Below are 26431 nucleotides of genomic sequence, written 5' to 3' on the forward strand. Positions count from 1 at the left end.
GCACACTACCCACAGAGCACCACGCTGACACTAAAACAACGATTTTGTAAAGGTATTGGACAAAAAAGGGCTACAGTACCTTACCACTGCAGTTTTTGTCCAATCACTTTTAACGCTTTCTCTACGCCATAAGGACCATACCTGCCATGTTTTCAAAGGTGAGTGTGGCTGGGGCATTGCTCCTTGAGTCACACTCCTGGTATCTCACCCAGGTTTTATCTAGGTCTTCCATGAAGCCGTTCTCATGAGAACTGCAGGGGGTTGGGGGTAGTGGGGAGAGAGGTAACAGAGTTAATGAATGCCGCAAATGACCGAATGTTTGAGCCGCTTACTCCCAGCTAGCAACACAGATGAAGCACAGACAGCTGTACAGACACGTGTACTGACAAACAGTGATACACTTGACAAGAGACAACCAGACAAACAGGGCAGGAAAGGGGAGATACAAAGATGTGACATAAGGCAATGTATTGGATGGCTATAAAGGGTCAATATGTGACCATGAAATCATATTGATAAGAAAAAAAAAAAGAAAAAAAAAAGGTCATACGAGTAATGCAGCTTCGGCTGGGACAGACCTGAGAATGGCCAGGGACACATTCTGTTTCCAGGGGCTGTCCTTGCGCATGCCTATGCCAAAGCCCGAACGGAAAAACAGCTCTCCCGTGGTCACCAGGTCGCACTTCTGCGAGGCTTCAAACTCCAGCACCGCAGAGTCCCAGATGAAAGCATGCAGCTTGCTGTGGGGGCAGGGGGAGGGAGGAGGAGGAGGAAGTGGGGAGGAAGGGGAAGGAGGGGAAGGAGGGGGTTACGGTGCAACAGTACAATGATTTACATACACATTTACGGCTCCCACCCTTCTCTCTCTCTCACACCACATCGTGTGTGTCAGTCAGCGTTTACCAGCAATCTCTACCGCTGCTTATGTCCCAAATGAAATCCAATGCCAGATGGGTGAGGGCGCGTCCCCCATTGGATTCCCCCAATCTCAAAGATGTTCGTCTGGGTACAACCTGAAAAAGGGGGCTCTTCGACTCAATGTTAGCTCAACCTCACACTGTTGTCAGTGCTGTTGACACGTCCACTCCTGCTGCTGTCCCTGGAAACCTGCCTTGGCTGGGCGATGGGCCTGAATCAGGGCGAATGTCGCAGTAAAGCCTACCACTTCCACCTGATCCGGAGGTCCATGTCCCTCCCCTAGAGTTAACTGGAATAGCCCTGGTCTACGTGCTTGATAGGTCGAACAGCCGGCCGACACGTACTCTGGTCGGCCCGGCCTGGCCGAGACTCACTTGTCACGCACGGCCTGGATAGCCTCGGCGGCACTCTCATAGTTGTGCTTCTCCATGTGGCGGTACATGGTGCTAAGCTCCACCTGCCGCCGGAAGTAGATATCCACTGAGCTTTGTTTCACTGTGGCGTAGATGAACTTGTCTGATGGGTTTCTCAGCTGCATAAAGAGACAAGGAAAAGCACAATCTGATGAACAATAAGTAAGAATAAAATCAATCAGTCTATATATTTGTTAATATGATTGAAAAAAGGTAATGTGTAGTAATAAGCTCCTTGTTTCACATACCCGTGGGTCATTGATACCGGTGATGCGCTCCTCAGGCCGGTCCAACACCAGGAAGGCAGCCAGATTGGCAGTATAGGAAGCCACAATGATCATGGCAAAACCAGCCCACACCATGCCCAGGATTCTCGCTGAGAAGCTACGTGGTGCACCTGTGTGGTGAGTCCAAGTTTTGAGTTTTCATCTCAGTAACTGTCAATTTCAGCTTATTAAAAAAAATTAAATAACGTTTTTACACTATTAGTTCCAGATAGATTTTGTCTGATTTTGGATCTGTGTGATGGCAGTGAAGTGGATATTCCTAATATCAGCCAGAGCACTCTGCATTTTCCCATAATGATCTCACTAGGCGGGTGCGTCTTTGCTACTGTTTTCTGCTACATTTTTGTACACGATATAAACATATTTTAATAATATCCACACTCACCAATAAATCAGGAATTAAAAAAAGGATATGTGTCAATTAAATATTTTGCAGTAGTTTTACAATTTTAGCCCATAATCATCTCAAAAACTCTGGCTGTCATTCTTCTGGAGTGAGTGCTGTCAAATGCTGTAAGAAGCAGAGGTGGGACCAAGTCATTGTTTTGCAAGTCTCAAGTCTTTATCCTCAAGTCTCAAGTCAAGTCTCAAGTAATGTCAGGCAAGTCAGAGTCGAGTCTCAAGTCACTGGTGTAAAAGTCCGAGTCAAGTCACAAGTCTGAAACTTTGAATTTCAAGTCCTTTCGAGTCTTTAAAAAAAAAAAAACAACGAAAAAATAATGTTGCAGTTATGCTAAATGTAAATATTAGACCATGTAATTTTAAAATCTGTGTTTTTCTCAACACATGACAAAATAGTTAACTTAGAAAATATACACAAATTGTGAAATTGCACCTCTTTAAAATGCAGCTCAATTAAACCTAGCTCCAAGAATAGTTTTCACCGACAGTTCTGAGATAAGCTGCATGTCATTCTTGGATGCGGTTGTAGGACCGGCTTTAAAATCGCATGACAAAAATATCATACACATTAAAAAAACTGTATCACCAACGTAGCCTGGAAAACATTTGCTAGTTAGATGAAGTCAGCTATCTCATCTTACCATATTTATATGCATATTTATAATCATACGGTTCTTGGAGTGAGTGCATACACTCATGAAGTTTAGTAACTTCAGGTCACTGCAACAAGCCCAGGTACAGTTTACCGACGGATGGGTACAGGACCTTGAAATGCACCGTGTAGAAAGTAAAGACCATCGTACGTATCATAAGTTTACCAGTCTCACAAATCGTCGTCATAAATACACATTCGTTAACCGTTTATTAATAGGACCTTTGAGCTCAACGGTAATTAATTAGTAGTGGAAATAATTTCTGGTACCCATCACAGAAATGTAGCAGTGACAATAATATTGTATGCTGTAATCGTACTGGGCAATTAGTGATACAAAACAACTGTTTTATCCTGTGAATAAAAGTATATGTTTTTGTCAATGTACCATAATAACAGAGGCGAAACGCAATATTGTGTCAGGACAATTCACTATTTATGCACAATAAACAAAGGAGCATAGCGCGACAATTTCTGTTCAGCGCCAGACTTGCTTGTAACCTATATCACTAATTATGTTATGAAAATGACGTATTAACTACTAAAAAACACTGACCTTTGTGTAAATGCTTGGAGCAGACTAACCTGTGAGCTGGAGGGTTCTGGGACGTTATATTTGACCTTTGAATGGCTGCAATCCAGGCCACCCGTCGCCTCTTTGTTACTTCGGAAACATGGCTCGAACAATTTCTCTTCAACGAGGTAATCCGATAACAACCGATCTCTTTACCCGTCGGCTTCCCATGGCTGTCTTGCGACCGGCTATTGCAGTTAATAATACAACGGCTTCTTGTGTTTCTTTTTATCGCTGTATAACTGATTTTAATTGAAAGCCTGCGTGCGCTAGTACCGCTTGCCACGAGTTCCCAGAATCCTTTGCGGTTCTACCCGTGAATGACGTCACATTTTCAATCTCTATATAATATGCATGTTAAATTTTGTATTTGGGGTAAAATATCAAGTCTTTTCAAGTAAACCGGTTCAAGTCCAATTCAAGTCCCAAGTCATTGGTGTAAAAGTCCAAGTCAAGTCACAAGTCTTAGAACATTTTTTCAAGTCAAGTCTAAAGTCATAAAATTAATGACTCGAGTCTGACTCGAGTCCAAGTCATGTGACTCGAGTCCACACCTCTGGTAAGAAGCACTCATGTTGACGTGGATGTAAAACTTTGTGAAAGGATTCTCATATAAGTCGATGAGTCTGTGAACATAATTTCTGACTCATGACAGCGATACTGTGTCGAGTGGTTGAAGATATCCTGAACTTTTCAGTCAGTAAGTGCTTCTGATGTCGCTGCTGTTAGCCACTATTAGCCTCTGTTAGCTTTTGTTAGCTAGTGTAACTAAAACTTTCTTTGGAGGGGCTCTAACATTGCTGGACTCAAACACTTAGTGGATAAACTTAAATAACGTGAGAATTTAATCAAACTGTTTCTTAGAGGGGAAGTGTGATTTTTAAAACACTTGAACCAAACATAAGCTGGCATAATATTAGCCAATAAGCAACAACTATTGTTTAGCTAGCTAAACAATAGTCGGGAGACAACAGGGTTGTGTGTCTAACCTGCTGACAATAAGCAATTAGAACAACATCGGGGACAGTATTTATTTCCACTGTATTCAAGATGGCGCAGCGACATGGTTTCTACAAACTGGCACCCAGTCCTATAGATTTTTAATGGTTTCATTTTAAGTTTATGAGGATAGATCAGTTTGTTTATGAGTACAAAATCTTAAAGAGAGGGCTCTCCTAAAGGGAGCCTTGCAAAAGTAGCTTTTTTATATACATATATAAAACTCATAAAATATCATGAAAAGGAAACACTTGACAGAAAATCAAATAAGATAACAAAACTGTTACAAGCTGTACCAGCTTTTCTTTTTTTTCTTTTTTCTTTGTCGTTTTCAAAGAAAAATATGACAGTAGCAGCTGGATATCTGGAGCCACACAGACACTTGATATCAATCCTTTTACAAATGCAAAACTGTTCAAAGACTAGAAGACATCATCCAGGAGCTCTGTGGGAAAGAGAAAATTCAACAACTGGGTATGACTCACCTTCTCCTATACCAGAGTTCAACAATACTCCCCAGGAGAACCACATGGCAGATGATAAGGTGAGGGCATCTTCTTCTTCTTCTTCACTATTTACTTTAAATCTCCCAAACGGGCTATGGGAAGAAATTGGGAGGGTTGCAGAAGATATAAAATGAGAAATGTCCAACAACTTGCTGAATGTGAAAAACCCAGTGATTCCCCAAAAAAGGGAGGAAAACTGAACATGAGTGGGCGAAGCAAGACAAAGTCCTCAGAAAGAAAACAGGGTGAAGACGGTGGCACAGAGCTGTGGGATGACTGGAACCAATCTTCACCTCTGTCTGCCTTGCTGTCCACATCGAGGGAAGATCTGCAGTGCTCAGGAGTCCATGTACACACACACACAAGCATGTACTTCACACACACAGTCGTTCATACACATATGGATACATGAATACACATACAGGCCCCCCTTGTACCTGAACCGGTCTAGTAGGTAAAGCATCACCGCCACCACATGCACCGAAAGACCCACCAGCAGCCACAGCGTGCTTTGGAACGGCTGCATAAACGAGTCCAGTGTACTGCGAGGAATTTCCTGAAAACAGATACAGGCAGTTGATTATCGATTGATAATGAATTCTTTTAGAATTTTATGGAACCATTGGTCTGGCTCATTGTCAGGTTTTACAGTCTTTTTACTGACAAAGACCCATGACCTTCCATATTGCACTGAAGTAGGATTCTAGCAAGAAAAAACTTATATGCTCATATGTTCTGTAACTGTGTGGTCTGTTAAATGTAAATTTTTTCAAAATGTACTATGGGTAAAAAAAATTTAGGTCTTTTTATGAGTAATGTGCAAAAGTCTTGAGCCATCCCTCATTTCTTTATATTCAGCTAGGAAAATGGGAAACATGTACAGATAAAAACAGAAGCAAAATCAGAAACTGTACAAATATTGTAAACTTCAAGTCAATATTTGCATGACTGCTTTGATAACTTTCTTGTACTTTCTTTAAGTAGTCTTCAGGAATAGTTCTTCAGGGTTATTGAAGGACATTCAACGCTTTTCTTTGGATGTTGGCTGCCTTTTGTTCTATTCTCTGTCAAAATGATCCTACACTGCTTCAGTGGATATGCTTTTGATGCATTGGCAGTGTGTTTGGGAAAATGAAGACACACTTTCGACATGCTAATGCATGATGAGTCAAAACCTGATGGTATTTTTCTGCATTCATAATTCGATTCCATCTTTGGCAAAATCCCCAACACCTCTGACTAAAATGCAGAGTGCAAAATGCAAGATCAAAAATAAAGGGTGTCTTTTACACAACAGTGCAGGTTATTATGCACTCACATACATCAAATAGGTTTAAACCTGGCAAATGAGATAAAATAAGTTTGACTGTTTCCATGCCTTTAACATTTTAACCAGTGTTATTTATATCTGAACACAGTTGTGTCTTTTTTACTGTTTCAGGCTCATTTCTGTGTCTGCGAAAATCTGCAAGGACAGAAAATGAGAACGCATTATCTTAACACTTGTTTGAGATGTGTAATCCATGGCTAATCCTTCCCAGATGGCATTCATTTCTTTCAAAGAAAGATGGTAGAGGCAATGGCTAACTGATACTGCATCACCTCATATTCCCTCTAGGTCTTTGTCCACTTAGAGATTTTAATAACCTATGGAAATTAAAGTTAACGGATCAAATCAATATTTTTCCAAACTGTCAGGGGTGATTTGATCCCCATCCACCACTTTAAATTGCAGCTACGTAGTTCTTTGTCGTGTTGTCATTAACCTGGTATACAAATAATATAGATGGTATCTTGAAACCACCTCTACTACCTTTTTCTGCCACAGCTGAGCAAATTGTATTAAAATGTATCTCTCTTGAAGCCATACAATCTCTGTCTCTGCTTCATTATATTTTTACATAAATGAACAGATGCACAAGTAAGCAATAGATGCATCTCCCCTAGTCATAGGTCTAAGTACCAAATATCCTGCTTACCTTTTTAACGAGGATAGTGAGGCCTTGATATTTAAAGGGTTTGGAGAACTCGATGTACTGGGCTCGCTCATTGTTTATAGTCAGCGGAGCTACAATCATGTCAGCCAGGCCTCCCAGGAGCTCGCCCATCATGCCGTTCCACTCCTTCTTGTTACTGTTGTTGACCTGGAGTCCCAAAATGGAAGGAGTTGAGAAAGTTGAGAATCTGAATCAGCTTTAGCCCTGCTGTTGTCTAGACCACAGATTTGCCTCAGGATTTAAGGATTTGGGTTAAACCAAGTAAACGTCAAAAATATAGAACAGCGTGTTCTTGCTTTGCCTAAAGAACAGAGTTTCAGGTTTCAGAAGGTTGCAGGTTTTCAGTTCAGCGTATCTAGTTTCTTCTCTTTTTGCTTTCTTGCAGTTCTTACGGCTTCTGCGACATGTTACAGCCTCACGCTCCCGTTTTGGGAAGGACTCAATTTCAAGAGATCATCCTTGTTTAATATGTGACAAATAAGAATTAATGCTCTAAAAATAAACATGCAATGATACATGAAATCTGCACTGAACATACTAGAATGGTAATAGGAGGTGATTAAATCTGTTTTATGTCCTTTCTAATTCAGGTCACCTATATACAGTGGATTGTGCTCTTGAGATTTTGGGGCTAAAGACCCATTAGAAGGGTGAATATTTTCACAGGGACACCTGAAAATCTTTGCACCAATTTCTTTTGTCACAAAAATAATACGGACAGGCATGAAGGACATAATATGACTTTTGTGTTGGTATAAAATGTGTTGGCCATTTTTAGACTTCTTAATATTAGAGCATAATTTTACAATTCATAGCAATGCATTTCACTACAGTTATTAAAAGCTTAGGAATATGTTGTATGATTGACTATTGCCTTTAAAAACAATGTGCATTACAGTACATACTTAATGAACAAACATATGCTCAGAGAGATGCCTGAAAAAGGCAAGAAACTACTGTTTTACCAAGTGCTATGCACTGTAGTATACATTTATAATTGTTGTGATTCTCAAATGGTTTATTATTGTATATTTTGAGGCTCTGTTCTTCCAAATGATGCATGATTTGACTCAAAATGGTGTGATTCCATTCAAAATGTCCTCAGGCTATAAAGTGTTATTAGCACACTAATTTATTTCCTTGTTGAACTGAAAAAAAAAGATTCCTAGATGGAAGTAAAATTTAGCGTCATTTACAAGCATTTAACAGGAACAAAAGAAGATGCCCTTGGGTTATAAAAATGTAATGATTACATTTTCTATTGCACATCAGAATTAATAGACACATAAGTCGCACCTCATGTAGGCCTGTAGTAGCTTCATCTTAAATAAGCCAGTGCAGTTTAATAGTAACATTGCCGCTATTATTAAATAAGATAGCTTACATTTTTTTATATTATACAATAATATTTGCTGATAGCTCATTGTTAACATATTTCTATAGTATTGTAGTTGATGATTAGCAGATTCCCGGAAAAGTAATGCAATCTGTTGAGAATGTAAACAGAGAAACCAAAGACTGGACTGGTTACAAAGATAAGTCACAGGCTAGTTTCTGTGCACTCATGACGGTGTGCTGCTTGAGCAATACAAGGTTAGGTTATATATAGCTGATCCTAGCAGGGCATGTGTCCTATTTTATCTGCACAAAACCCAACTCTTTCCCAGGAGGGGTTCATAAAAAATGAACAAACCTTGCCAAAACAACAACCACAAAAAAAAATCTTCAGCACACAAGTGGTGGTATGTACAGTTTGTATGTGTTCCATTTTCATGGATCACAGAACAGATTTGGCAGCGGTGCAGTAAAAACACAATCTGGCAACAAGACAGCTACGACTCATATATAAGTGATCTGATCCAAAGATGGCAATCAATAAGAAAAAAAAGCAGCTGGAAAGCTGAAGGATGTGCAGCAGAAGGCTGGATCGCAGTAAAACAGCTGGACTCGAGTCAAAAATAAACATGATTAAATTTAAATGGCACTCTACTCCCTTTGTCTTCTGAATTATTTAGAAGACAGGACAGACAATGTGAGTCAAGTTCTCTGAGCCTGTGAAGTAAGTGTGACTCATAAAAAACGATTAACAAAAGCATTAAACGCCATCCAAAAAGACAAATACTCAAAACCATATTGAACCTGGTGACCTTGGAAGTGCTTGGTGGCTTGCAGGCCACTCTGCAACTGGTAGGCAACTACTCATCGGTAGTTGACAACTGGAAATTTGTATAATTTTGCTGCCTTGAGCTAATGATCTCCTTTTTAGATCTGAGTGATTTTTAAACACATTCATGTGGAACTACAGGAAAGTCCCAAAATAAAGGCATGCCACCAGATTTAAATGACTGCAGATGGAAAATATATTCTTCTTGTGAGCCAAAATACACCAACCATGGATCTTAATGTGAAACTCACCCGCTCCTGAGTTCCAAATTTTCCATCAGCCACCAGATGCACCTCATAGGTGAAGTTCATGGTCATAGCCAGCTTTATCAGGAGGTCAATACAAAATCCATAACAACACTGGGGTACGATTGGGCGTCCTGTAACGAAAACAGCAACATTTGGAAGTTATGCACAACCTGGTGGAAACTGGTTCATTTGTTGTTGGTTTCTTTTTGTTTTTGCTTTTTTGAATCCAAAGGCGGCGCATGTAGACTGCACAGAATGCATGACACACTGATACACTGCAGACAACCTCACACAGCCTCATTGCACACAGACCAGGTGTGTGCCAGCATCCCAACAATCACTCAGTCTGAATGGCTACATGCATACATATATAGATACCTGCTGCATATATATGTATGCATCTCCGGTGGATGTTTGGCGGGTGCGCTAGAAGCACAGTGATAATGTAAACGTCCCTGATGTGTTACCTGGGATGGTCTCATTGGGCCCAGTGCAGATAACCTTTTTAATTAAGACTCCATTTAATGTCATTTCCTCCTTGCAAGTACCGTCAGGCAGAGTGGGTTTCACATACACAAATGGCTCCTGGTGTATTGTCACTATCTACAACAGACGGGACAGAAAGCTGTTTATCACGGAGTTGGAGATGCATCTGCTTTAGGAGAAAAACATACATTACACATCACCAAAACATATAGATGTGCAAGGATGGACAGGTGAAAGTAAAAATAATAAACAAGGATACAGATGAGCTTCTCTCGAGGCCTAAGACAGAAGTGAAGAGATAAAAGTCACAGCAAATATGTCAGTTCTGCTTTAAGAACACAGATTAGCTTCCCTGCAAGAGAGAGATGTTAGCACACTGTCCAACACGAGTATTTCGGCTCAGGTCCGCAGTCTATCCGTGTAGACATGAGTGCCACATTGCAGCAGCAAAGTGAAGGTGTCTTACTTTTAGTCGAGTGGACATCTGGAAGCCCTGTGGTTTCTCAGTCTCTCCTCCGGGCCAGATAATCTTCCGCTGATTGTTCATTACCACCTGTAGCGATGCCACACACACATATACAGTATTATAGGTGAGTGCTGACAGAAGGCCTGCTGCTGATGAGGCTTCAGCACTGTGGGTGAGCATCACTAATGAGTCAGCTTTACATAACCACAGCTCAGCAGTTTATTTATTGCATCAACCTCTGACTTTTGTATGATACAGGGTTTCATGAAATTATTACTTTTCCACCTGTCGCCAAATAACTGAAGAGCTTAGAAGAGCTGATCCTTGCAGCCTTTATCGGCTGCCTGGCTGAGTTGAATATCCACCATTAGCTAAAATAGAGTGGGATGGAAACAAGGCTTATAAAACAGCTTCCATTTTACAGAAGGGTTGGATTAGCGGTAATGGGAAGTAAGTCACATGCTACACCTTAGTCTACTTGCTACAAACTGCAGGGATTTTCAAAGAACAAGCAGTAAAATTAGAATCAGAAACTGAATTTGTTACATTTAGTACACTCTGATTGGGCTTGGATTTGATTAAAACTGCACAACAGCTCTATTCTGGTGATATTAGTGAGGCTGGCACTCTCGCAGATGGATACATCGTTAGTGGACCAGAGCAGGATGGTGGTTTGGTGGTTAGCACCATTGACTCACAGCATGAAGGTCCTGAGCTTGAATGTGCCGCCTAGTGCCTTTCTAAATGGAGATTGTTCTCTATGGGTACTTGGCTTCTTCCTATAGTCCAGAGACATCCATGTTCGGTTAATTGACAACTCTAATATTGCCAAAAATGTGAATGGTTGCCTGTCTCTCTGTGTTAGCCCTGCAATAGACTGGTAACCTGCCTGTTGCCCTGTGACAGCTGGTGTAGGCTCCTGCTCACCCGTGAACCCGAACTGGATCAGTGGAAGATTGAAGAGTACATTTAGAGCCAAAACAAGGGCTGTGTTTGTTTAGTTTCCTCACTAAAGTTTAATAAAATGTACTAAAACCTTTATTTTCATGGTGAGTAAATGAGCAGCCAGCGCTAAAAAATGTACTTGGAAGTTTATTGTGTGCTTTGCAAAATGGTAAATGAGTGAAATATTTCCTCTTTATCGGTTTCTGTTGCATACTTGGGGTTCATGATTGGTTGTATTTCCCATTTCATGCAATGCAAGCAGGATTGAAAAAAAGAAAGACTGATTTTATAATCTTGCCACTTTCTCTTCTTGCCCTCATTGCATCCAGGAGTTCTGAATGACATTTGTGCTACATTTACCAATATTGTCATCATATGATGAGTAAAAGAATCTGAAATATCCCTCTAATAGAAAAGAGCATTTGTTGAACTGCCTTTTTTATGCAAAGGCTCACAGATATGCGGAGTAGATGTACATTACCTGGTATGTGGTATAGATAGAAAACTGACTCCCACCCACCCACAATAAATAAAAAACAGATGATTCTGTATGTGGGCAAGACAAAATCCACACATGGTTTGTGAGTATAAAACAGGGAATGGACATCTGTAGGTGCCTTTGTGTACCTGCGTCCCATTGTATATGCCAACTTGGATGAGTCTGGACTTCTGATAGTTCAGTATACTGTAGTGGGCGTATTTTCTATCTCCGTCGTCATTGAACTCCACACGCCCTGTGAGACCCTCGGGATATTTAGATGACATCAGCACCCTGTGGCAAGCACATGAAAACTGTTATCTGTGTGAATCAGTGCAAATGTGCCCATGTAAGGCCATTGTGCATCATCTCATGTTAGTGTAACAGTGTATTTTATTGTAAATTGCTCAGTGTAGGGCTCTTAATTCAGTGCACGAAGCAAAAAATAAATAAAATTGATTAACCACATCTCTTGTTAACGAAAGGCAGAGCTGTGGTTGCTGAGTGCTGACAATACTTGCTGTTGCATTTGTTTGGAAGCAGCGCTTTATATTTTGTTATGCTGCCTCGAAGCTGCTCTAAGTGGGTCAGCTGAAACTCACTGGCTTCGTTTGGAAATAACAAATACAAGGTTTATGGTACATTCAGGAAAACCTGATAAATCTGATGAATCTGTTAAAACTGTCAACAATGGGGGGGAAATGACTGCAATGCAGCATACAACTTATTTATATTGCAGGCCTGTTTCAGTAATTAAACCTGAGCATGTCTAATATGTTTTTGCCCTTTATCACAATAATGGAAATTCTAATATATCTTAATTTTCCAATTATTTTTAATTGAGACATTTTTTATATGACATTTTCTGTCATATGTCTACACTGTTGTAATAATAGCTGCTCATATTAAAGATTTCTAATGAAGAAGCCACAGTATTTATGATTAAAACCTATTTAGTTTAAAAAAAAGTTTTTTTTAACTAAATAGGTTTGTATGGTATCCTAAAAGCCCCACCACCTGCTGTTCAAACCTTTTGTTTACAAAGGGAAAGCCAATCAGTTGTAATTTGCTTTAGATGGAAGTGGTAGAGGAGCCGAAACATTTGGGCCATATATTGTATAAGATTAAAAAAAGGATTATTTTAAAACCATGAAACATGCAAAGCTTCTGTGCCAAGCTTACCGTTTAAAAAGGGGTCCTGTTTTCCAAATGTTAGTGTTGCCCACACATCCCCTTGGAGGCTCTGTGATATTCTCCTTCTCAAATAGCTCCTGTATGGACTGAGCTACCACAGCCACTGCGTCATTGATGTGGGCAGACTCATTCTTCCCGTTGATGAGCTGGAGGCCGATTAGACCTGAGAGCATTCCAACAACATAAAGATAATCACCTTCCTGAGCAAGGCACACTCTCTCAGGAGCCTTTTGCAATGCGTAAAGTGGAAAAAAACTTATAGGGCCTCCAGTTTAAACATCCTGAAAAAAGGTCAGACATCAGCTGCTTGATCCAGCTCTGATCCACTGGGAGGGGTAAGTTCAATAAGAGTGTCTCATAAAAGACAGCAGAAATAAGTGGATCATTTTTCTGATGTTGTCACCGATGACCTTTTCGCAGCATGTGCAAGGAGTCCCTTGAAGTTGGATTTATATTTTTCAGCCCTTCTGGCAAAAGTTTGAGGACTCAGCACAGGCACACATATTATTTGTGTTCTCGCTAAACAAAAATACCACCAGGCCTACTTTTAAACCAAGCAACAATCCAACTTCAGCTAAGTTTTCTGATTGCAACCAGGTCCATCAGTCTTGCAGGCTCCTAAAAGAAGCTGCAGTGCAGGTGGAAGAGACTGGACACGGACAGGACAACAAATGCTCTGCGGGGATTGCTTGTGTTTGAGTGCCTGGGGGAGAAACGGTCGACATTTGTGACCAGAAAGTGATAAAATACCGTGACCTGTGAGACATGTGCAAAAATATCCACGAATACATACAAAAAGACTGTTGTGGCTTACCATTCTATCAGTTATCTGTTGCAAAACTCTCCCTTTATAATTCATTAGAGACCAGGATGTTAATATGGCAGATTAGCACAGTGAATTTAGCCTTGGATGAGCCAGGATACACACACATTTAAAGTAAAAACTGAGTGTACACACCACATTTAAACCTTTAAACAAAGAATGCTTAAACGTTTAAATGCTCAACACGAAACAAGCAGTAATACAAATAATCATGTAATAAACCCATCGATAAATGGTTAATCTTTCTAATCCTGTGTGTGTTATGCTCGGCCTCTTAGTAAAGCCGAGGTAAACTGGTGCATTCCCAGTGATCTAAGCTGGATGAACGTACCGTCTGGCGCCTCACTCAGGGCTTTACCCGACATCTCACGCTCGCCCACCAGCCACACGTAGCCGGAGCCCGTCATGTTGAGGAAACGGGCAGCCCTGTACACTGCGGCAGCGTCCTCCTCACTGGAATTTGTTAAAATTAAATCAATAAAAGACAATTGATTGTTTTAACCAGCAGATGATGCTGATCTGATATGCGAGTCTGTCGAGGCTTTCAAGTAACCAAAACAGGAGCAGTGACATGAATCACAAAAAATACTAAACAAAATCCAACCTGACGGCTTTTCCGAGCATTAGAAACAAAGTCAGCCATGATGATATAAAAGATTAATAATTTAAAGTTTTGACACTCATGGATTTTTAATTAAAAACTTTTCATTAAAAATAGATCATCGTGAGTCATTATAGGACAAAACCGAAGAAAATGTAATTGTTGCTTTTAAATTTTAAGGGTTTAGACAAAGTTTGTAATTCTGGTTTGTAATAAATATCTTTAGGTCATTTCCCCCTTAATCTAGCCAATAACTGTCTTCCAATCGTGTACATGTCGCATAGTAAATTGTTACGATACATTTAGCTGTAGCCCTGCGACAGACTGGCAACCTGTGAAGGGTGAACCCCACTTCATGCTCCATGACAGCTGCAATAGGCTCCAGTTCCCTCACAACCCTGAATTGAATAAGTGGAAGAAAATGGATGGATGGACACTTATGCAAGTTCATTTTCCTTGAAAACAGTATGAAGCTCTCTAGTCTGCACAGCATTTTATGATTTAGTCTGAAGAAATGGCTTTCTATTGATGAAGGTTTATCATTTCAGTTTTTTGTCATTTTCGGGGGGATATTTACGTCTTTATTTGATAGAATAGTGAAGAGTTAGAGAGGAAAATGGTGAAAGCAAAAGACCTGGAGTCACACTTGAAACCATGGTCACCTGTTCAACCACGTGAGCTAAACTGGTATCCCAGATTTTTTCAGAAATCATCATATCATCCCGGGCAGCCAATTATGAAAGCTAAAAAAGGCCCCAAAACACACAACTCTGTACTGCAGAGAATCCTCTGCTTTATATTCTTAAAATCCCCAAAACATAATTTCATATAAGGGAGACACGTTTATCATAAAGTTGCTAAACACACAAGATCTTTACATATTTGTAACTTGATGACAAAAAACCCTAAGGCTGACTTTACCCACATTTTAATTTAAAAGAAAAAACCCACTCATATTTTAGATATTGCATTCACTTTTACAATATTTACTTCAAGCTATATTATTCTTATACTGAGTGAAATGACAAAAACTGATGTCAGGCTTTGGACACATTGATGCCCTGTGTCAGAATCCATCACTATCAATCGTGTATGATTACTTACATCAAAAAGAAATCTAAGTGTATATTCTATTCATAGACACATTTCTATGAAAATACAATACATTTGAATTATTTTCCTCTGAAATGCAGAAATGTAAGTACAAGTAAATACAAAGCTCAATATAGAGCTGCAGGACTTCTACAACTTTCCATATTAGTGCAGCCGAAACCTTTGAAGCACTCTCCAGAAGGTCTATAAATATATGTATGTTATTTATTTAAAAAATAAATAAATAAAACACCTCACCTGGCGGACAGGATGATGACTCGGGCCTCCAGCTCTTTCGCCTCCAGCAGCAGAGCAGTTAAGTTAGTCTCCTGGCTGAACTGGAGGACTTTCTCTGCCTGTGATTGGGGCATAAGGAAGGTCAAGCCAGCTACTTTCCCCTACCTCAGACACCATGCTGCCTCTTTACCTTGTTGGTTTGAGCTTGGCCGATTTTGTTTGAAAACGAGAGACAGAGATATAAAAAGGAAAGCGATCCAGGGGAACCGGCTGAACTAAAAAAATAAAAAAACTTTTGCATTTGTTCGCATGCAAACTGAGGGTTATCAAGGCTCCAAAGAAGGACGTGCATGTGTTAGGTAGGGGGAAAGAAGAAGGTCAATGCAACCAGTAACTAAAAACAGGTGAAGGGGGGTGAGAGGGACGTTTTCCCCCAACAAAAAAACTGCTGAAAACTGGGGAAGTGCTACAGAACAGGAGGAAGTAGCATCTGGGAAACGGTTTTGTCCCACACTACCGGTTCTCCACAAAGGAATGGAGTTGCAAACTTTTTTTGTGTGTGTGAGTGTGTGTGTTCTGAGTACATGCATTCCTTTACTGAAGGAAAAAATGAAAAATGATAAAAGCGAGGCGCTGGCCACTGATTTTTTTTTTATGTTAAAAAATTATAGATTTTTTTTCACAACAAAATCATTCTTCATTTAAATCATAGGGAAATGTCTCAAAGTAAAAATTAAAGAAAACACGTGCTACCAAGAGAGGGACATTTCTGGGTCGGCTGGTGACTGGTTTGGTCTGGTTTCTAGTTGCTACGTTTGGAAAGTTGGTGGGCGGCGTGCATTGACCATGCAAATATACCTTAGGTCCTCGCTTGTTGTCATAGGACAGTTGGTCGAGGTTTTCATAGTTCCTTTTTTTATTCTGATGAGTAATGTGCACAGAGAAAATATGCAGACACAGAAAAATATTATAAACAGTTGAAAATGGAGGGCAGTAAAGCATTCCAACAAATCTCCACTTTTCTGCTTCAAATTGGGATCTTTAACAGTGGGGCTTGCAAAAACATCAGAGATGACCACTTGCAATCATGCTGAGATTATGTCCTCTTATTAAAAACAGATATTAAGTATATACAGCATTTACATGTACTGTGCATGTGATGCATCAATTATTAGTGATAATCCAGCCGCATAGGCAAACATAAGTGTCAAGGAGAGTGATCAGATTTCCAGCACGCCTTAAAAATCAGCTCTATGTGATCACTTTTTTGGCCTCTTAACAAAAACACAAAGAGCTCATTAAATTTTTCGCAGTATGGCGCACTTGCAAAAGAAACTGCTACTCCACAAAACCATCTGCTCATTCAACATCATCTTCAGAAGCTCGTTCTATACTTAGCATCCTCAGACACAATCATTAAAAGCTTGGCTGCAGTTTGCAAGCAGTAACAGCAGTAATTCAACATCAACTGCTAACACGCAGTCATTTTTTACCCCGTAAAAATCCAGCAAATCCGGAAAACTTCTGTCCCAACTTGGCACTATACAGACTAATTCTCGGCAGTCTTTGAGGGTGACTGTCTAAACTGGGAATGTTAGAAAAATAAAAATATAGCACTCAATAAAAGTGTCTGACTTTGTAGCAAGCTCTTGTTTTCAAAATTTATTGCACAAAGGAAACAAAGGTTTCCCACAGAGCTGAATCAGAGTTAATAAAGTGTGAGTGGTGGTGCTGTAGGGCAGGTCCAGAAAGCTCTTGGTCTACAAATTAAGTAATAAATCTTCACAAAAAACATCCACATTCCATCTGCAGCATTTTGTTTTTTGTGGCATTTTCAGCTTGATTGACACCTAAAGCATGTAGCACAGTACTAACAAAAATAATGTGTTGTGAAAGCGAGACAGAGCAATCCGATAGGGGATTCCTATGCACGTTTAATTACATTCAGGCTATCTAACACTTGAGGTGTCACCATTTCAGACTCTGGTCCTGTTCTGTATCCTGCGAGAGGAGCCACTTGGGAGTCCAGGCTGAGTTTAGAAGCCATTTTGCAGTAAAATAGCAAACTGCGTGTTTCTGCATCACAGGGTTTCTTTCACAGCTGCCTGGATTCAGAGCTCACACCTCAGTGCACTCTGGTCCGCACTCCCCCGTTTGCAAAGTTCAGGCTGACTGTGCATCAATGCACTATTCAGCAAACTGACAACAGATGCTGCCTAGTAAATCTTTTATTCACATAAACAAACAAACAAACAAATGTTAAACACCTCTGTGTGGATGCTGTTGTGTTCCAAAAGAATAAAAAGCCCATAAAAAAATTATCATATATGATATAGATATGAGAACTGTTGGATGCTAATGGGAGAATAAGAACAAAAAACAAAGGAAAAGAATGTTTCTATTTTATAAAAACAACACATAGATGTTTCTCCAGCCACTTCATTGCATAGACCTGTTCAACAGCAAATATTTACCCAGCCAGTCATCAAGAAACTCCATTTAGGCATCTAAACATGGTCAAGATGACCCACTGAAGTTCAAACTGAGCATCAGAACGAGGAAGAAATGAGTGTTTCAGAAACTGCTGACCTACTGAGATTTTACCGCCCAACCATTTCTAACAAAGAGCAAATATCCAGTGAGCAGCAGTTTTCTGGGGGCTTATGCCTTTTTAATGTCTGAGGTCAGAGAGGAATGGCCAGACTGCTTCAAGCTAATAAGAAGGAAACAGTAACTCAAACAATCGCTTATTACAACCAAGCTATACAGACGAGCATCAAGAAAGCGAATCAAATGTGTTGCCTGGTCTGGAGTCTCGATTTCTGCTGCTACATTCAGGTGGTAGGGTCTGAATTTGGCATAAAGAACATGGAAGCATGGATCCATCCTGCCTTGTGTCAAAGGCTCAGACTGACAGTGGTGGTATAATGATTTGGGCATATTTGACACCTTGTTGAATCTATGTCATGAAGAATTTAGGCAGTTCTGAAGAACAAAAGGGGTTCAAACCATTACTAGTAAGTTGTTCCTTATAAAAAACTCAAAGGAGCTGCCTGCAACAATCAGCATCAAGGTGAATTGTGGTATTCACTGGCCACTTTGTTAGGTTCTATGTGATAAAGTGGCCAGTGAGTGTATATAAATTGTATTTTTGCAAAAGGATCTTCTACCTAATATTTGGAATATCTGGAATTATCATCAGTGGTGACAGATCACTAAATTTATTTCAAAGTAATGTTACAAAAGTGTCCCAGAAACCTTACGGTAATGGTGTTTGATCTTCAGCTCCTGGCAGTGGCATTTCTCTCTGTATCCTATCAACTATAAAGGCAAAAATCGAGTTGGAAATTTATCATAAACTGAGAATTTTTTGCATCTAATTCAAGTAGAAACCCTCTCTGAAGCCTTCCAGAAAAAAAGGACTTTGTCTTTATCCCCTGAGTTTTTCTGAGCACTCTATTTTTGTATCTGCAGCCAGGCATTAATATTTCACTTTGTGTTGGCCACATTTGCTCTCTGGCTAAGTCCACTGTGTCCAGTGCCTTTTCACTGGTGGTGACAGCCCCCCTGTGACTGTGTGACCTCGCTAAAGACTTACCACGGAGCTAAAAATACTCCATCTTGCCTGTCACTGAGTTTATGCAGCACAACAAGGTGATTAGCAAGAGCAACATTTCTCAGTTTTAATTAGAGCGTGGTCTACCTGAGACAAAATGAAATCCTTCAGCATCACCTAAAGCATTTGGAGATATGACATCCAGACAAATCTATAAAGAAAAAGCTGGTTTGGTAGTGAAAAAGATTTTTTTATCATGATTATTTTGTTAAGTGACACACGGGATGTCAGAGCCGAGGGGAAAGTGAGCTGAGCAGCTGCTCTCTGACATTTCTTTTCTCGTCATTTAAGAGTATGAAGGTTACACTCCCGGATTTTGTCACACTGCCAAGCGTAAAACCCCAACTGTCCTGTCAGCTGGGGACCAAGTTTTGATTCTTCTTTTGTGACATTTTATGAAAATCATGTTGCATTTTAAGATATTAAGGCTTCTGTTGTTTAATATTTTCTCAGCATAGCCAGAACTACATCAGCGTGCCTTTTAAAGCTTTCCAACTTCTCCACATGCGTGTGGCTCTAAGCCTCTTGCATATTTCTTCCTATTTAATGCTTCATTTAAGAAAGAAAAGCTGCAGTAATTTAGTGGAAGAGCTGGAATCTGTAGTGTTGAGAAAATGTTAGTCCAGATTAACCATTTGTTCACGGCTATTTTCAGCTATGGATTAACAGGCATTACCCAGTAGTGTATAGATGAGTGTATGTTGGACTGACTCAAAACAAACTATAGAGGATTTGCTCGTGGTAATGAAGGATGATGCCAGTGTGACAGCAGGATTCGTTAATTTTTTATGGTTTATCGACAGCAGCTGAGCGCTACGGCACAGCTGAAAGACATACATCAGCCTTTGGATATGGCGAAAACAGTCATTAGCAGTATACAGGACTTGTCTTATGCTGCTCTGCACTGGTTTCAGTGTAATTATCTCTGCATGTTTTTGGAAAGATTCTCAAACAAATCCTTCTCAGGGCCCAGAAACTCTCAAACTGGCACTGCAGTGAGGACTAAATATATTCATAATTACCGGTAGAGGCTCTCATCAGCAGAGAGAGTCGCTGCCACTTCGCTCAGCTTTATGGGACTGAATGAGCTGAATGCACAGATGGGTTCATTCTGAGATCCAAACGAAGACTTTGCACTTGCACAGGCTTTTAATATACAAATTTATCTTTTCCAGTGCAGGATGTGAGTCACATCTCCACCATCTGACTGTCACTGGTTATGGTTCAAAGTGCGCAGCTGCAGTTTCACAATCGAGAGTGTTTTTTTTCCGATTGGTGTCTGACGCCGATCCCGGTCGCTTCATTTAAGCAGCTTTGCTTTAACCGTAGCTGCCTTCTGCAAAATTGCCTCGGGTGTGTGTCATACCCAGTGTCTCTTCATCTTCTGATTTAATTAAGTCTCCGAATCAGGACTCATTTCACTCTGCCACACAATTACAGCAAAAGAGCCCCAGAGAGGGACAAGCAACGCAGAGTACAAAGAGAAAATGCATCGCAACGTGATTTCATCTTATTAAATGGATGAAATAGATGCAGTTGTTTTGTTTTTTTCTTCATCTTTCTAGCCATCTAACTCTCTTTGCCCCAAAGGGCACACATCATCACAGTCTCAAGTCTGTTTTGGCTCAAAGATCAGCATTTCACTGACCCATATACACAGCCCAGAGCAATACTTAAAATGGAAGCATCAGCGCTAAAAAGAAAAAAATAAATCCTCTTATCTTCCAAACATGAAGTAGCAGGTTGCAATAAAGGAAAGCCCTCTGTGTGCAGTAACAAAGCCTGCAAAGAAACACCTGACTCCAGTGAAACAGTTAAATCTGTGATGGTTTGCAAAGCCCCATGTTAAATTCCACTATTTGGCTCCCAATGTGGAAAGACACTGGATAATTTGGACTATGGAGAAAAGCAAAGTGAAGATGAGCAAATAAACATACAAACTTTTGTAAGATTAGACCACATTAAACGCTGGTAATGTCTCTAGGAATGTTAGCCAATGTTTACACAATGGTGAGAAAGAGATGTGGCCACACAACAGAAAGGAAAACAGTCACATACATAGAAGACCTTTGAGGTTTAAAAGCCTTAAACACTCGCACGCTCATGCTCATACACTCGAGGGGACGGGGGAGGAGGCTAGGAGGCCGGGAGCCAGAGCATCTCACCTTTGTTTCTCTTTCCTCCAAGAGGGTCTCGAGCCTCTTTTGAGCAGCCCGGCCCTCGTGGTCGTCGCTCACTATCAGGATGATGTGGTTCCAGTTGAACTCGCGCATTAGGTCGAACCACACGTGCGCCTGGTGAGAGTAGGGAGGGACTGTCCGCAGAAAGGACAGGTGGATACTCTGAAGAGCATTGAGCAGAAAATAAGGTGATCAGCAAAGATGCATGATTAGTTTTTTAAAATCTGTTTGTTATCAAGTGGAAATAATATTAAATCATATTCTGACAACATGATAATTATCCCGTGTGCACAAGATAAAAAAAAATGTATCATGTAGAACTACATAACAGCTAAATTTCCAAAGGTCTCATTGATTGCAACATAAGACTGTAAGTATACACAGTGTACCCAAAAGTAATCCAGTATGCAGTGGACATGCGCTGCATCCCCAAAATTCTCCTCTTTTGAAGAATATCAATAAAGGAAGTAATTAGCCACTTGGGAAAAAGAGGATCTCTGAGACTGAGTGGAGTCTGAAGTTACTACTATGTTCTGGCTGAGAGTCCAGAGTCTGCACCAGGAGTTTTAAACAAATAAATACTTTTTTTTAAAAGTAGGGGCACAAATAAAAGTGAAGAGCCTTAGCCATCAAAATAAAGACTTGAATGCAAAAACAGGATTATTTGAAGATGCTGCAAGTCTCTACATCTGGATAGCTTTAATTGAGTGTCCACATACTTTTGGTGATCTGGGATATGGTTTTGTATGCTGTTCATTTTAGCTGCTCAATCTGTTCTAGACAAATCATGCACCACATATTTAAGATGTTTTGTGGCAGTGAACAAAAGCAAACACAATGGATAAATATCATGTACAACAATATGGAATCCCTTTCCTTGATCTTCCTTCCTCACATCTCCCCCAGGCCTATCTAAATCTCTGAATTGAATGCCTCTCATTTCCCTTATTTTGGGAGATTATGGACTGTGTCACTTTAAACACTCAATTCATGTCTTTGGCATTTATGTGATTGCTTTAGTTTCATTTTGGTTGCTTGTGCTTCTTAAAAACACAAGTCAGGTCGGAGGCATTATTAATGATGCTCTTTCAAATTTCAGCTGGAAACCCATTTAATCACAGCTCCCCTAATGGACACTGATGGGACGTTTAATCTAGGAAGCCTCTGAAGATGCCCCAGGGGAGCTTCTTATTCCTCCACTCTGTGTTCACGCTCTTCCTGTTTTTCCTGTTTCCCTCTTTCTCTCTGTCTCCTTTTACATCTCTCACATCCATCACTCACCTTGTCTGAGTAGATGGACATGCGGGTGGTGAGCCCCACCACAGGGATGCGGTAGAAGCCTGCCGTGTAAGAGACAGGCGTCGGGGTTAGGTGGTCATTGGACTGGGGAGGGTGACTCACCAGGATAGCATAGACCTGCAGAGATACAGAAGAAGGACCCTTTGTCATTTTGACACTGCCATTAAGATAAAATGTTAAGACCACTCATCCTACTCCGATAGATGTTGGGGGCAGCAGTTTCTATCTTTGTTTCTTTCTTTAGAAGCTGTATATTAAAGATGGAAGTAGCTTTCAGGTCCGAAAAGTGAAGACACACCAGGTGTCTTAAATTTCCAATCTTTTAATGGCCAAGAGGGAGTGATGCTTCCTGTTGTACAAAGAAGCCAAGCTAAATATATCTCAATGAAAAAATTATTTAAAACATGGTTCCAGGTAACCCTTTATGGCTGGTCAGAGTGGACAGCCTCCGTTTTGCGCAGCTATTTTTAAAGCCTGGTAGAATTGCAACCTCATAAGCCATAAGCTAGCACAATAATTTTTTTTGCATATAAAACCTTAGGAGTTGTACTTATATCTTATACACTCATCTTGTCCCCGGTCACGGTTTCCTTCCACATATGGCTTTACAAAAATTGCATAAAAAGCACTTGCAGCAATACAAACATTATATTCCAGAAACACACTTTGCCGATCCAATCAGCTGTTTATAGCACTTCCTACGTTGGAATAGAGGTCAGAGCTGTCACAGAACTATCGCATGTCTGCCCGAAACCGGAAGTGACGTAATTTTTGTGGAAAATGTAGTTTTTGTCTTATATGGCATTTACAAAGATATGCTGGTGTTTTTAAAATTCCTGTTTGAGTTTATGCCTTTCTTATAGTTTCTGGGATGCTTAGAACTCAAATTACACTGTTGGAAATAGTATATTTTGATGCAAATGATGTTTGTTTTTTGCAAATTTGCATTACAATATTTATTTTCATTTTTCCTGCAGTATATAAAAATGGGTGTATCTCAAAAATAAAACTGAAGACACTCAAAATAAATTTCCTGTGGTTGAAAACTATTTTGTGCAACTTTTTTGCATTTACAGTTTTGAGGGATATCCCTCTGAAATGTCTCTAACTAGAAATATGTGTTAAAAAAACATTTTCAATTTTTCTTTTATAGTTTATTGCATTTTTTTTTTGCTTTTTTGTGTCGTTGCTATGGACTTAATGCATAAATATTATTAACATTTGGGATATAATGGTTGTATTGATGTATAGTAACTTGAAATACTCCCAAAAATGTCACTAAAGCATGTAAAAATATAAAGATAAGCTCTGGCAGACTTGGTTCTAGGTTAGGTCTTAAAGGGTTTAAAAAACAAGGATAACGTATGATACGTTTTATCATGTGATTGGTAAGTGTCTTTCCTTTTTGCGTGCAGTATCCATCAGCTTCATGATGAACTTCATCTTTTCACTAACAAATGCCAGAAGTCACAATGGTTTTATTCACCTTTTTATACAGTAAAAGTGAATCGGTGCATCTGGGAGAAAAGACTATTTTACAGTTTGTTATAAAAAATATTTTGGTCTTTGCCTTTAGAGATACCAAAATCTTTAGGATAGGGGGTTGAGTCGCAATATTTAATAAGAGACCTGTTCAAATTACATTAAGGCTTAAAGTTACATACTTGTGGCACAAAATACCAATACTTAGGCTTGAAAAAAAAATCAATAGTTGATGTCCAGGTGGCGTCATCCATCTTTGATATACAGTCTATTTTTACAGACCCTTAAAGACACAGTGTCCTCCAAAATCAAACACACACATCTTCTCCCAGGTCTTGTTTAGATGTGAGTTGCCCAGCCTCTGGGTCTGGGTCTGCCTTCTCTTGAGCATAATGGCGCCAACCACCTAAAGAAAGCAGGTGGAAGCCACTGATGACATCAAAAGTGTGAGCCTTTCAGCATGCAAGAGATGCAGTCCTTCTTTTGCATAGTAATGCAGTTGACAGTGTAGTTCAGTGAAAAGAAAAAAGCTCCAACATTCAAACTTTTTTTGAGTAACTGGGTCATAGTTTTTAGAAAGAGGCCAGTTTTCAAATTTAGTTTTTGTCACTTTAAGCAGCTCCACACAAGTGTTTTCAGTTTGTGGCTTTGTGTGTGTGTGTGTGTGTGTGTGTGTGTGTGTGTGTGTGTGTGTGTGTGTGTGTGTGTGTGTGTGTTACTGAATAGGAAAAAGTGTATGTCTCCATCCTTGTGCAATTTGATGTGCAGTTTCCCTTTAAGACTAGATTAAAATGCAGGAATTGTGTTAAAGTCTTTTCATTTCAGTTTTTATTTGGAATTAATCACTGATCACAAACTGATTGCTTCACAGAATCTAGGACATTGGAGGCCAGTGAGCATATATAGCCCTGGGGAAGCTGTCCACTAGACAGAGCCAGCAATTAAGCCTTGGCGGCAACATCAGGGTTTTTATTTATTTATTTATTTTTTAGTGTTAAGGTTCAAAATTGAGGAGGGAGAGTACAAACCACCCATGGTCCAGAAGCTCTTGGTCCAACAATGATTTTAATGAACACACGTGTGGGAAGACACTCTGTACGCAGACAGCCAGTAGTCCTCGACTTAATCAAAGCATGAACAGATATTTTATAGCATCAGGGTTTGATTTACTGACGCCCCTTCATGCGTCACAGATACATTTTATACATAGATCAGATCAACACCACAATGACTTTTAACCCAGAAGATCATCTTCTATTTTCATGGCTGGTACTTTCCGTTCTTGTCTTAAAGTGAATTGTTCCTCTTTCTTGCCGAGACAACAAGGACGGTTCCTCTTTTACCGAGACATGACTAATCTCTCCTCTAAATAAATCTAACTCATGTGTGTGTGTCACGACCTCACATGCTCTTTCTCAATTCACCTGTTGCACTTCTGACCTTTCACCAGACCAGAGGCTCACTGAGACTATATGTATGTCTTCTACTAAATAAATGTTTTAACCAAGAACTTCTACTAAAACCTTAATATGAAATGACCTGATATAAGTGTTTTGTAAGCATGTATTGCAATTCCTTCTATGGCTCCAAGTCACTTGCACAATAGATTGTCCGGACATCGCGCCGAACAAAGCTTCCAACCCCCAATTAATTGACCGAGCTCCAACTCTTTAATAAGCACAGATATGCATTGTGTATAAAATAGTTATAACTGCATCTGAAATACAAGGTCAACATAATAACTGTATGCATAACATCTTAAGGCCTTTCTTAAAGCTATCTGTTACATTGTTAAAGCCTCGTCTTAGCCTGCTGCTCAAAATAACTTTCACTTCTGCAAAACTCTCCAAGCCTGTTTCCTGTCTTGTTACTTTTAGCCTTTCTGAAAGACACACACTGTTCAACCCCTGAATGCAATATAAACTCCAGATTATATTATTAATGCAATGGTAATAATGATGATTATTTAACAATAGCAGTAAAATAATTTCCCTGCTCCACACTCCCTCTCTCGACCTCTGGAACACCAGAGGTCGCAATACATTGTGTCCTCGCTCAGACCCTCTCTAGCCGTCCTCTGGCTCAACCAGCTCCCATTCGAGAACACTCCATGTGTAAGCTTAGGTTTTCTCGGTCCCTCTCTTTTGGTTCATGAGGCCTCGAGATCTCCAGCATCCTCGCCCCTCCTGTGGTCGCCGAGATCTTCTGTAAAGGAAACAAAACACCTTTTCCTGCACCTCCCTAACTTATCCTATCTGGGACTCTTTAATCAAAAGCCTGATCCTAATTATCTTCTTAACTTATTGACTTGTATTTATGTATATTCTTCAACGTTACTCATCACTTTAAAACTCTTTAAGCCCTGCTTTTAC

The 26431-nt window shown here is 40.0% G+C and overlaps 1 protein-coding gene across 10 annotated transcripts in view; it reads right to left on the reverse strand.

Moving 5' to 3' along the window:
• The window catches only part of grin1a (glutamate receptor, ionotropic, N-methyl D-aspartate 1a), a 43105-nt gene that overhangs the window by 11767 nt on the left and 4907 nt on the right, over positions 1-26431 (reverse strand). For 3 of the 10 annotated variants that reach the window (XM_086300206.1, XM_086300210.1, XM_086300211.1), the window contains exons 2-18: positions 22560-22694; positions 21264-21440; positions 16341-16403; positions 15504-15601; positions 13884-14005; positions 12718-12892; positions 11685-11829; positions 10113-10199; positions 9615-9763; positions 9164-9290; positions 6731-6895; positions 5189-5307; positions 4731-4843; positions 1580-1728; positions 1293-1450; positions 579-740; positions 142-251 (exon numbers count right to left, since the gene is read on the reverse strand). In XM_086300206.1, coding sequence (XP_086156332.1) covers positions 142-251; positions 579-740; positions 1293-1450; positions 1580-1728; positions 4731-4843; positions 5189-5307; positions 6731-6895; positions 9164-9290; positions 9615-9763; positions 10113-10199; positions 11685-11829; positions 12718-12892; positions 13884-14005; positions 15504-15601; positions 16341-16403; positions 21264-21440; positions 22560-22694 — 2254 coding nt within the window. Of the gene's footprint in view, positions 1-141; positions 252-550; positions 741-1292; positions 1451-1579; positions 1729-4730; positions 4844-5188; positions 5308-6730; positions 6896-9163; positions 9292-9614; positions 9764-10112; positions 10200-11684; positions 11830-12717; positions 12893-13883; positions 14006-15503; positions 15602-16340; positions 16404-21263; positions 21441-22559; positions 22695-26431 lie in introns of all 10 variants that reach the window. The other 7 variants (XM_086300207.1, XM_086300214.1, XM_086300212.1 and 4 more) reach the window with 4 other exon arrangements.

This window comes from Aulonocara sp. 'chitande type north' Nkhata Bay, linkage group LG7 (genome assembly GCF_057382095.1).
Source record: "Aulonocara sp. 'chitande type north' Nkhata Bay isolate Kocher_YH1m ecotype deep benthic linkage group LG7, A_spYH_male_GT1.1, whole genome shotgun sequence".
Lineage (NCBI taxonomy): Eukaryota > Metazoa > Chordata > Actinopteri > Cichliformes > Cichlidae > Aulonocara > Aulonocara sp. 'chitande type north' Nkhata Bay.